At 32.4% G+C, this 12,605-nt stretch overlaps 1 protein-coding gene across 1 annotated transcript in view; it reads right to left on the bottom strand.

The window, feature by feature from the left end:
• The window catches only part of LOC140451798 (G2/mitotic-specific cyclin-B1-like), a 58,068-nt gene extending 46,592 nt beyond the window's left edge, over positions 1-11,476 (bottom strand). The window contains exons 1-2 of the mRNA XM_072545657.1: positions 11,358-11,476; positions 7,494-7,682 (exon numbers count right to left, since the gene is read on the bottom strand). Of these exons, the coding sequence (XP_072401758.1) occupies positions 7,494-7,682; positions 11,358-11,376 (208 nt within the window). The 5' untranslated portion in view covers positions 11,377-11,476. The remainder of the gene's footprint in view (positions 1-7,493; positions 7,683-11,357) is intronic.
• Between the last annotated feature and the right edge of the window lie 1,129 nt (positions 11,477-12,605).

The following is a 12,605-nucleotide window of genomic DNA, read 5'->3' on the forward strand; positions in this document are numbered from 1 at the left end:
AGTTTTTGAGTTTTAAAGTGCAAAAATCAACATCAGCAATTGCAAGAGCACTTACTGATAATGCGCTGACCAATAGGGGTAACTTGTTATGTGTACCGAGACAAACAGGCATGGATGGGAACGAACGGGCTGACGCCCTGGCAATATAGGGCTCATCTACTCTGCCTGTGGAACTCAAACCTGTGATTGGAGGGATCTTTAGTATTATTTAGGTCTAAGTGTCTGAAAGGCTCACAGTTGGGCCCTACTCCGATCTACCATCACCATAACCATAACCATACGTTCAATAATAACGAAGATGCGTGGTGCAATTTTGGTAGTCGCCTAGTTTGTTATTGCTTATATATCTTAATATATTTGTTTTATCCTATGTCGCAAATTAAGATTCGATCAGTTGTTTATTTTCTAATCAGCCAGATGCCTGCTTTAAGTCAATAAATCAAACTTTATCTTATAGCGAATTTATTTTTATTCATAGTGACCTATGATATCTGCTAGTATGTAACTCTACACTCATTAAGATCGAAGATGCTGTCTAGTGCTTTTTTTGTAGTCGCTTTGTTTGTTGTTCTATGTTTCAGTCCTCTACAAATAGTTTTTCTTGACTTTTGGTGTAAAATAATTAGGGAAGCAGGAATTCAACAATTTAGAATTTTTCACTGGGTTTCCTATATCCCGTTTGACGATTCACCACCATATATATATATATATATATATATATATATATATATATATATATATATATATATATATATATATATATATATATATATATGTATATATATATACATCTATCTAATTAGCTTTCTTCGGTCCATTTTTGGACATAGGCCTCCCCAATCCTTTTCCATTCTGCCGCTACAGTCATCCACCTAGAGCCCACGTGCTTCTTGATATCATCTGCCCATCTCATTTCGGGCCTTCCTCTGCTTCGTTTATATTCCCACGGTCTCCAACTTATAAGAATTTTGTTCCATCGGTCTTCTTTTTGTCTTATATTGTGTTCTCTATTTTAAATAATTCTTATTTTTTTTGGTTCTTAATGCGATGTCATCAGCGTACCTTAGATGGTTCAAGCGTTGTCCATAAATTTTTATACCTTTTTCTTCCCATTCTAATCTTTTAAAAATATCTTCCAGAGACTGATTGAAAAGTTTCACTCTGTCTCACGCTTCTATTTATTTATATTGATTTTGTTCCTTCATATACTTTAATTGTTGTTTTGGCTTCCTTATATATATATATATATATATATATATATATATATATATATATATATATATATATATATATATATATATATATATATATATTGTTATGTTTCTTCTTTCCCAACCAAAGAAAAATAAATAAAAAAATCCATCGAAATAAAATTTCAAGATATCAATATAAACAAATTGTATATAGTAATTTAAGATAAGATTTAGTGTAGATAAGAGTAGAAATTTGTTTGGCGACCTTTTCCGTTTCAAACAAAATTATCAAAGATCCTTTGTTTAGAATTCGAAGACATTTTACCTGAAGGTTAATCTCTTCATTGTTTGTAGAGTCGAGTATTAAATGACCATATTCTAATCTTTTGAAATATGTATAAATGATGTATAAAAAAAACCAATTTTAAAGTAAGCTATTTAGTTTTCTCTGAAACCGAAATTAGGCTTTTCCAATATCATAGTAAACACAATTTAAGCTTTTTGATTGGACGGTCGTTTTTAAATGGGAATTTGGGAGTCGATGATGAGACAGGAGAAGTCAGTCATATTTTGGTCATCGAAAGGAAACAGTCGTGTGTCTCAAGATAGGGTGTGGTTCGTGAGTTTGGATACCGGCGTAACGAAAAGAAGTGAATAGTTTGAAGAAGGAGATAACAAGTAGATTAAAAGAGGTCCTTGTATCTACCGTGGGCATTTTTATAAAGTATATGTAAAAGTATTCTTACGGCATCAAGTTGACAAAAGGAGGTCCTGGTGTCATAAATAAGTAGCGGAGTTTGGAGAAGTGAATCAGGTGTTTTTTGTGTAGTCTGCAGGAGGTTTGCAGAGACGTAAAGAAGGAGCCGAGGTGCCAAAAAAGGGAGATCACATCTTTGAGGAGACTGGACTTTTCTGGGTATGTTCCAACATACAACTCAAGAAGAAAATAAACTGTAAGTGTTTGTACAATTGAATTTTATATCTGTGAAGGATCGTTTCGACATCATGGTCATTAGCATTCAAATTTAAGAATTGAGGTTGTTAGGCTAATCAAAAGTTTAAAGTTTTGTGGTTTCTTTTTTTAAGTAAAGAAAATTTTAAGTAAAATTGGTTTTTCACGTAATATAAATGTATGTAGCTTTATAATCTTCTTATCATAATAATTTGATTTATTTTCTTGTATGCTGATTGATAAGATAACGACAGAATTTAATAATTGTTTTATTCGTTCATATAAAATAAAGAAACGTAAATCTTTGTAATATAATATATTTGTATTATTATCCTTTCTTCTCTACCCGATAAAAGACAACTAGAAAATCTTTTGAATCCATCGAACACAGGTAATATAAGGATTATTTTACTTTTGATAACAGATAAGTTATAATTTTTTTATTGGCTCAATAAACTAAGTTTGAACTCAAAATAAACAATCTTAACAATATATATATATATATATATATATATATATATATATATATATATATATATATACATAATAATTTTTCAACAAATAAAAAATTAAACTTAAGGTAAAATTTTTACTGTAATATTGCAGTATCATGTTATTTCGATTAAAATAAGATTCACCTTGTGAGTAAGAAATAAACAATGTGTTTCGAACATTAAAATTTAGACTTTTGTCAAATCTTTGTATTCTATAACCCAATGGTATATAAATTTGTTTCTGGATATTTTTAACTGACTTTTGCAATATAAAATCATAATGGAATTGCGCATTTTTAAACTACTCGACATAAGCTTTCATCTCATATTTTTTGTTTTTTAAATTTAATGGCCCACCTATTAAAAATGGCCTCGAAAAAGGCTAAAATTGGCTTTTTTTTTTGGCTATTATAGTTGTTTATTTGAAATTTACGCTTAAAGTAAGCGTTTTATATAAAAATGACAAGAAAGACTTTCGTCTTAAAATAAATTATTAAAGAAAGTAGTTTTGAAGTGAAAAAGGCATTTTTGCGGTAAACTTTTCAGCATAGTATATTGGCAGCATAATATCGATTAAAACAAGAAGTTTCAGCATGTGGGTTTGAAAACGACCTTTTTCGTCCAAAGCCCCGCCTAGCATGTTTGCTGGAAATAAATCCTAGTTCCGTACCTCAGAGCAAAACTGTATTAAGTCCAAAATTTCAGTTTTCTACTTTTTTGGCTCACTGGGATTAAAATTTTCCGCTCTATTCAATGGTGCTTCTTATTCGCTGTTTCGACTGAAATTGGCCAAAATAACCTTTTATGAACAGTATTAAGTCCACATTGCGCTTAGAGCAAAACAGTATCTTCTGCATTTCAAATGTATTAGATCCAAAGTGGTGTGTACATTTCCCAGGGCAAAACCATATTATGTCCAACAAAAAGTATTATGTTCCACATAATGTAATTCAGGCAAAGCATTAAGTCCACAATCTTTTAAAATTTGACAAGTCTGTGCTTGTTGAGGTGTGAATTACATAGTACAATACGTGCGTTTGTTCAGTTCGCTATTTGCAGTGTATTGAAGCGCATGTTCTATTCTATGTTCTAGCGGTGTTATATTTTTTGTTTAAGTCGTGCATGTTAAATTAAACGAGATAGCCAAAAATGGAAGATAGAGCCCACAGAATTCTTCAGCTTGCGCTGAGCGGTAAACAAAACGTGAATAATGAATCCTCATCAGTGGAAAATATTTCTAGTAAACGTAAGTATTTCTAATGATAAATAATAAGTTTAACTACATTATAAAGACAAATGTTTTGAATTTACGGTGACGATCTTTAACATTCGTACGCCATTTAATAGAAAAGTTATACCTAATGAATTTAAAATAAAAAAAGGATGAATTATTTTGTTCTTGTTATATAAGATACGGAGTCACTTATAATAGCTGATATTATTGTTTTAGAAAAGTAAAAGAAATAAATCTCAAAGCTCTTGTCAATGTATTTCTCTTTTTTGCCTGTACATCTTTTTTTTTTATTGTTTTAGACTACCTTGAGAGTCAGAATTCGGATGAGGCTATGGCTGTACGGATCACATCACCGTCTTTGTTAGATATATCTTACAACTTTGTTAACCTGCAGGAGGATACAACTGAAATGCAGCTAAATGCAGCTGCTGTTGTTTCAGATGTACCTAAAGACATACCTTCTTCAAGTAGCAGCTTGCTTATTAACGAAATTAAGCAACCACCACTGGAGCTCAATTCATCTACAAGTACCATACACCAAGACGAGGAAGATCCATTTGAATATTCGGGAAGTTCATTTGTTCCTAGCATTAATTCGAGTACTGACAATGATTTTGAAATCACAAATGAGGGTGAAGATGAATATGAAAAAGAGGTCATGGTAGCCGATCATCAAAGCAAAGGTAAGAAACGTTTAAGGAACGAAAGTACGTGGCAACGAAACGAACGAAAAAAGAAGAGGATGGCAGGCCAACAATATAAATCTTCCAAAACTAAAAAGACTATAAAGGAAAGGAAGGTTCGAGAGCCTTGTAGAAACTGCCGTTTAAAATGCAATGAAAACATCTTAGGTCCTCAGAGAGCACAAATTCACCGACAATTTTGGAATCACGAGACAACCATAGATAAAAAAAGACAGTTTTTATGTTCTTGTCTTGAAAAAATGTGTATCAAAAGAAAAAGAGAACGAACAGGTGCTCGAGCTGGAAAACGCCATTGTAACTGGAAATATTTTTTTACCATTGAAGGAAAGAGGTTTCAAGTTTGCAGTAAGTTCTTTTTGTGTACTCTAGATATTTCTCAATCTTTTGCTAGATGTGCACTTGAAAAAATGCAAACAAGTGGAGTTGTAGAATGTGACAAAAGAGGAAAGCAGCCATCTATAAATAAAGTAAAGAATGAGGTAAAGGACAGGATTCGTGAGCATATAATGGCCTACCCATGTGAAGAATCACATTATAGTCAAAGAAGGACGGCGAAAAAATATTTAGGAGGTCACTTAAATATTTTTACAATGTTTAGGATGTTTAAGGGAGAGTGTGATTTGAAAAACATTCCTTCGGACGAAGTAGGCAAAGAATGGCTTTACAATCACATTTTTAATACAGAATTTAATTTATCGTTCGCTGTTCCTTCAAAAGATACTTGTGATAAATGTGATGAATTTCTAATCAATCTAAGACAGTCAAACTCTGAAGCTGAGCGAGAAACATTACAAGTGCAGTATAACGCTCATTTGTTAGAGGCCGATAAACGGTACAAATTGAAACAGATAGACAAGGAGATGTCCATCAATAACCCTGGACAAAAAGTTTTAATGATAGATTTACAAAAATGTCTTCCTTGCCCAAAGCTAACTAACTCTCAAAGTTTTTACAGTCTAAAACTCTGGTGTTTTAATTATACAATTTATGATTCAACGGAAAAACAGGCGAACTGTCTAATGTGGGATGAATCAATTGCTGGCCGAGGTGGAAACGAAATGGCCTCATGCTTGGTCCAATACATTCATTCATTACCTCAAAGCACAACTTCGGTTGTTATTTGGACCGATAACTGCCCATCCCAAAACCGGAACATACAAATGATTATGTGCTACTTTTATCTACTTTCGAGATATCCACATATAAAAGAAATAACTCACAAATTTCTTTTGCGAGGGCATACGCACATGGAGGTGGACAGTATACATTCAGTTATAGAACAAGAAGCTAAAAAATGTCCTAATTTTCAAATTATTACTCCATGGGATTGGTTACAGTTGGCTAGAATTTCCGGAAAAAACAAAGATTTCAAAGTGTATGAAATGACAACGTCTAATTTTAAAGACTTTAATAAACTGTACAATTCTTGCGATTCACCATTTCAAAATAAAAAGAAAACTGAGAACAACGAAAAATTTTTAATTTCACAAGCAGTATGTATGCAATTCAGACAAGAAAATCCTGGGATTCTGTACTTTAAAACAGACTTCGATTTGGAATTTCAGAGTGTAGACTTTAACCGAAGAGTTGGTAGAAGAAATCATCAATCTTTAGAAGATTCTCTGGTTTCCTTGAGAGATACCTTAAATCCGATAAGTACTAAAAAATTCATTGATCTCCAAAAGCTGCTAAAGTGGGTTCCAGCGAGATTTCACTATTTTTTTCAGACTCTAGTACATAAAGACACAATTCAGATTACTGATAATTAGCGGAAGTAGCCCTGCATTTGTTTAGTTTTTAATTATTATTTTGTTACGTACTTCAAAAGTTATTGTTCAATTTTTTACTTAATAAAAATACAGTTACTTTACGACCATTTCTGTTTTTTAATTAAACTTTTTTCTAGTTTTTTTTACTTGCTCGTATTAATGGTTTTGTTAAAAACACTTCCGTATAGTATTTTTAATTCTGTATATCCAAATATTTCCTTAATTTTGTAAAATAGGTATGATGTTTTCCATAATGGAGATTTTGCCACAAGATAGGTGGAAAAATTAATGTTAAGTCACAGTCAAAAATTTATTTTTCAGAGCAAAAATATGTAAAGTCCATTTTTTTCAAAAACAGTAGTATTTAAAAATTTTTTTTTTAGTGGTAAAAAGAACAATGATTATTATTCATATTTAAAAGAATTTGCTAAATAAAATTTAATGTATTAAATGGAAAATGTTACAAAACAGTAAAAATAATTTTTATTTTCGCTCTCCTGTAAAATTTATATTTTGTGACTTAATACACTTTTGTTCTGAGGTACGGAGTTTATTTGAGATTATTTATGTTCAATCGTCTTCGGTTGCGATTTTAATTGATTATTTTTACGACATTCCATTTTTAAATATTTTTTGCTATTAGATTTATAAGCTCGATGAGTGGATTTACATTTTCTACTCCTTATATAATTGTGGAAGGTTCGAATTCTCGATGACTTTTCAAGATTCAGTACGGCTTTGAGCAGTAGGAGTTATGTTAATATTGTGGTTGTTCTAATAATTGGCGTGGTTAGGAGTTAAACACTACCACTGCAGAGCGTACGCCACTGCTTGGGAACTGAAATTTATATATTGAATCATAGCTGGACCATTTAGTTTTTATTTATGAGTTCGGATATCGACTGTATCGTTTAAGTTCAAACGAATACTACGAGTTCAAATTGGGACTAGAAAAAAAATGTGAATGGAGAGAAATAAAAAAAATACTTTTACACGTGAAGCACTTAGCGAGGAAAAAAATATTAAAGAAAAACAGATACATTCATAACAAAAAATTCTTTCAACGCCTATAATAGGGGAGTGCTAGGCGATTCTCACTGAAAGAAATAAATATTTTACCATTTACAATTACAATTATTAAATTTACCTGGGGCTAATGCTATCCTATCTGATTTTTTGTTTCTTTGCGGTTTATTGTAATCATGATCGTTACATATTGGGACAACTCCACATGTTTTGATATCTTCGGCGACATAAACACTGTTATTTTCATCTTGCAATAGATTTTCGATTTCTTTCTTGCATTTATTTTTTAACATCGTTCTTGTAATATTTCCTGAAATGGTAATAATACTTATTTATATTATATTCGTTAATATGTGACAGCATAGGGATAGAAAAAATGAAAATGTATCTTTACCTAAAGAAAGTTAACCAAAAGAAAACCAGTAGACGTTAACGAATGCATGCAAGACGAGAGACGCAAGAAGAAAGGTAATAATAATAGTAATAAATGTCTTCAGCGAAAAGGAAAAACACTTCTCACAATGGCACTCAAACATCACCCCCATAGTGCAGTAGAAAAAACAACGTTATGACGGTGTCTAGTACAAATAAAATATAAAGATATAGATAAGCAATTGGAAAAACAGTTTGCTAAATTAAGAATCTATTTTCAGAAACACACTGAGACATCTAGTTTACATCGCTCAATCTGTGTAGTAGATAACATCAGACTGTTTAAACTGAAGGAACGAGAAATGCCCATAAATCATCTTCCTAAGAAGAAAAAATGCGCATCTTGATGAGTAAACGTCTGAATAAGCGACATCCCAATGAAGTCAGTCAAGATTATGTCGACAATATAGCCTCGAATTATTGGTTCATATCAGAAAAGATTTTTTCTTAAACAGAAGGTTTCCTACTTGCCATTCAGGATCAGCTTATTCTAATTAAAAATTACCTAAGTTCAAAATGACAAATGCCGATATGGATGTTAAGCCCAATAAACCATCCAACATCTTACTCGGGGCTGCCAGGCATTTGATACAACTAAATATAAGAAACGACATGAAATGGATGACACCATAAGGAGATAGCTAAAAAATTGGAACTTCACCAAAGCAATCATCTTCCTTATTATTAATATATCCCTGATAGTATGCATGAGAATGACAACTATAAGGTATATTAGGAGCGTACTTTGCTCAAAGACTAACCAGTGGCACGCAATAAACTAGAATTTATACTAATTAATACACAAAATAGTAGACAAAAAACACTTATTGATATTGCAGCATCCAACAACAATAATCTGCGTTAAAATGCCCATTATTCTCTCTACTACTGATGCCATTCCGAATAACCTTCTAGACAACACAACACAGCTAGGTCTTATAACATCTCGATAAGACCATGCAGAAAGCAGTACTGATCTCGAGATCCAGATCCGTAATAAAATGTTTGGGAGATATTCCGACATATCAGGTCTACTAGGGCTCAATAATACAGAGAGAATGCCCCAGAGCTTAATTCTTTCCATACTGCAGGTATCTGGGATAAGTGAATTTTCACCTTAAAAGAATAGAGGGGCGTATGGTTTAATTCTGGAAGGTTTTCATCGATGTATAAAGGAGAACGCCTAAACAACGTCCGCTATGCAGATGACACCGTTATTTTTGCACAGTTTAAACAGTTTACAGCAAGTAATATACAAAGTAAATGAAGTAAGTGAAAGATTTGGACTACAAGTAAACATATCAAAAACTAAATTTATGCTCATCAGCAAAAATAAAATTAGAGACGTCCAACTGCTTATCAAAGATCTGACATTGGCCCTCAGAATAAGGCTAATTGAATGCTAGGTACACAGTGTACTCTACTATGGAGCTGAATCATGGACATTAAACCGGAATATAATAAATCGACTTAACGCGTTTGAAATGTGGACATTTAGAAGATTGTTAAGGATTCCATGGGTAGATAGAGTCACGAATACAGAAGTGTTAAGGAGAACAGGCAGAGAGAGGGAAATGGAAAATACAATAAAAGAAAGGAAATTGCAATATCTCGGACATGTGATGAGAGGCGAAAAATACAACATCTTGAGACTCATAATTTAAGGAAAAGTAGAGGGTAGGAGAAGCGTAGGAAGAAGACGCGTTTCCTGGTTGAAGAACCTGAGAGAGTGGTTTGGTTGCAGCTCAAGGCAATTGTTCAGAGCGGCTGCCTCGAAGGTCAGAATAGCTATGATGATTGCCAATCTTCGTCGCGGAGATGGCACTTAAAGAAGAACTGCTTATGAAGAATACACCAGTGGACCGAGTAAAACCGTTTACCTACCTTGGAACAATAGTAAACGAACAATGGGATCACTCACAAGAAGTAAAATATATAATAGAGAAGGCTAGGAGTGCATTTAACAACATGGCCAAACTCTTTAAAAGCCACAACCTTAATCTGGAGATAAAAGTAAAGCACCTACGATGTTATATCTTCTCTATATTATACTACGGAGTTGAATCCTGGACACTCACTGAAGCGATGGAGAAAAACTTAAAGCCTTCGAGATGTCTTTCTCAATCAAAAGTTTTACACCTACAGAAGTCAAGAAAGAAAACAACCAATTAAATCCTAAATAATAAACCATGTTATGACTCGGTCCAAGTACTAAAATATCTTGCACGCAAGATTATAATAATAAACTGTTAAACTTAAGCTCATGCTAAGCTTATCCTACTCTACAAAACTACAGAATATTACTAAAATCATCATGATCCCCAAACCACCAAAAGAGACCAATGAAGTCACATTCTATTTACTGATTAGCCTACTCCCAACCGCAAGCAAAGTCTTTGAAAGAGTACTGGTACAAAGTATATACAAAGATCATTAATTCCTAACATTCCTACCAAGACATCAGTTTGGCTTTCGAGAAAATCACTTTCCTACCCAGCACATCCATCGCATGATAACCTAAATAAGAACTAGTTAGAAAATTCTACAATAATGGTCCAGCCACAAGACGACTAGAGAGAAAACCAGAGGCCCCAAAACCAACTCAAAACTAGGCTAACAGATAATGTGAAACATCACTGACTATCTTCCCTTTGCGCCTTAAAACCTAAAAACATTTACTTAATACTCTATAACGATCTAGATTGAAAAAAACTTTATTAAAAAAAATAAAGCCAAATCATTTTGCCAAGAACATTGTATACTGTATATTACTATATATTATATTTTTTATTTTTTGAATTACTCCTAAACCACTACTACTTGGATCAGCCTATCTTCACTACGATGACCCCAACCAACCACCAGCACGAGGGTTGTAGAGACTGATTAATGACTGCAGAGGTAAAGGATCGCAAGAGGTCATTGGCTCTAGCTCCAAAGAGATAAGCCACTATACAATTCATTATGGAATACAATTTAGACGTAGTGAATGTAGGTAATCAACCGACTTTTGTAATTTTAAATAGAAAGGAAGTTATAGACAAAATGAAGCTACGACATTTTTAAGCAGTGACTAGGAAGGCAGGGAAAAACAGAAATGTGACAAAAAATAAAAAACTATGTACGCTTTTTGAATTCATGAAAAAAGATTAATAATAGTAAAGCACTACGTGGGCGGAACTTGGAATAGTACCAGAAGAATATTGCTAAAATATAGGGAATTATAAAAAGAAAGAAACTGGAATGTCTGAATTATATCACTAGATATCAGAAATATGAGCTGCTTAGCATCATTATGCAAGGTAGAATTAGTAGGAGAAAGAGCATTATATAGAAGACTTTTTGATTAAAGAATCTTTAAAAATAGTTTTACTAAAGCTAATTTTAGGTATTTAGGTACAGCAACAGCTAGCAAAATTGCAATTTCATAATTAAAGTTTCAATCTACGATACGAGAAGGAACCAATTTTTTAAAAACCTAGCCACATGTTTAGTTGCTTGATTTAATACTAGTAACTATGTAATGTTTTATTAAGTTTTCATTAAAAAATACCTGTTAGGCCGTTCAACATCTTTTCAAACAATAATAAGCATGGATCAATGTATATACTTTTTCAGTGGGTTTCTACAACTATATACAAATTCTCGTTTTTAGTTAATGGTACATCTACTCAACTTTTTAACTTTATAATGCTTGGTACTGTGCCGTACTTGCCCATTGTGCTACTGTTATTAAAATTTTAATTTTATTTCTTTAATAATTGTTTGAAAGTTAACTATTTTTAATATATAAAGGAACTACATTGTATTTATTGTAAAACTAAAATTACAAAATAAATACGATCATAATGGCATTGTGTGTGAAATGCCCTATGTATTAAAAATATTCGAAATACTGTCTCTTCGTCAGCCTTTATTACCACTGTTCTTATGTCGTCTATCGTCCTCTTTGTAGCATGAATTATCAGAGAGTAGGATTATGATTGGAGTACCATGTTGTAACATGGAACTATTGCAAGAATTAAAAGGCATCATTAAAGTACAGTATGAATTATTGGAATTTTGTACTTGGCAACACTGCTTCACAACATCAGTAGTGATTCCGGTTGTCAACTGTCAATTGTAATCTTATTTTAGACTGTAGTACATATGTTTAGTTATAGTTCTTCTGTAGAATAAAGTATTTAAATAATTCACTGCGAACTCGTAAAAACCATAACAGGTTATGGGCCCAGACAGACACAAAATTAAGAATCAAAAAGTAAGTGTGAAGTATAAAATGGCTAATGCAATTGTGAATGTTCCTCAGCTAACAAATGCTACAAATTTTAACAATTGAAAATTCAGAGTAACTTTACTACTGGAAGAAAAACAATTATCAGATGTATTGGAGAAAACAGAGCAAGATTACAGTGAAGCAAAAGAGAAAGCAGAGTTTTAACTAAAAGATTCCAAAGGTAAAATCATCATAGTGCAATGTTTAACAGTCAAACACTTGGATTTAGTTAAGGATGCACAAGGGAGCTGGAAAACATATTCGAAACAAAAAGTGTATTTATAAAATTAACATTGAAACGTAAATTGTTAACATGGAAGCTGAAAAGTAATGAAAAATTAGAAGATCACTTTCTGTTGTTTTAAAATAACTCAAACCACGGCTAACAATGTATAGGGACAAAAATGGACATATAGTTAGTACCAGTGACGAAGTACAAAGCAGATGGGTTGAGTACTTCAACTACTTGGTACCGAAGTGGAAAATGATGCGTTACCTTAAAGGCCGAAAAATAACAACCACGTA

The sequence above is a fragment of the Diabrotica undecimpunctata genome, chromosome 10, assembly GCF_040954645.1.
Source record: "Diabrotica undecimpunctata isolate CICGRU chromosome 10, icDiaUnde3, whole genome shotgun sequence".
In the NCBI taxonomy this organism is placed as follows: domain Eukaryota; kingdom Metazoa; phylum Arthropoda; class Insecta; order Coleoptera; family Chrysomelidae; genus Diabrotica; species Diabrotica undecimpunctata.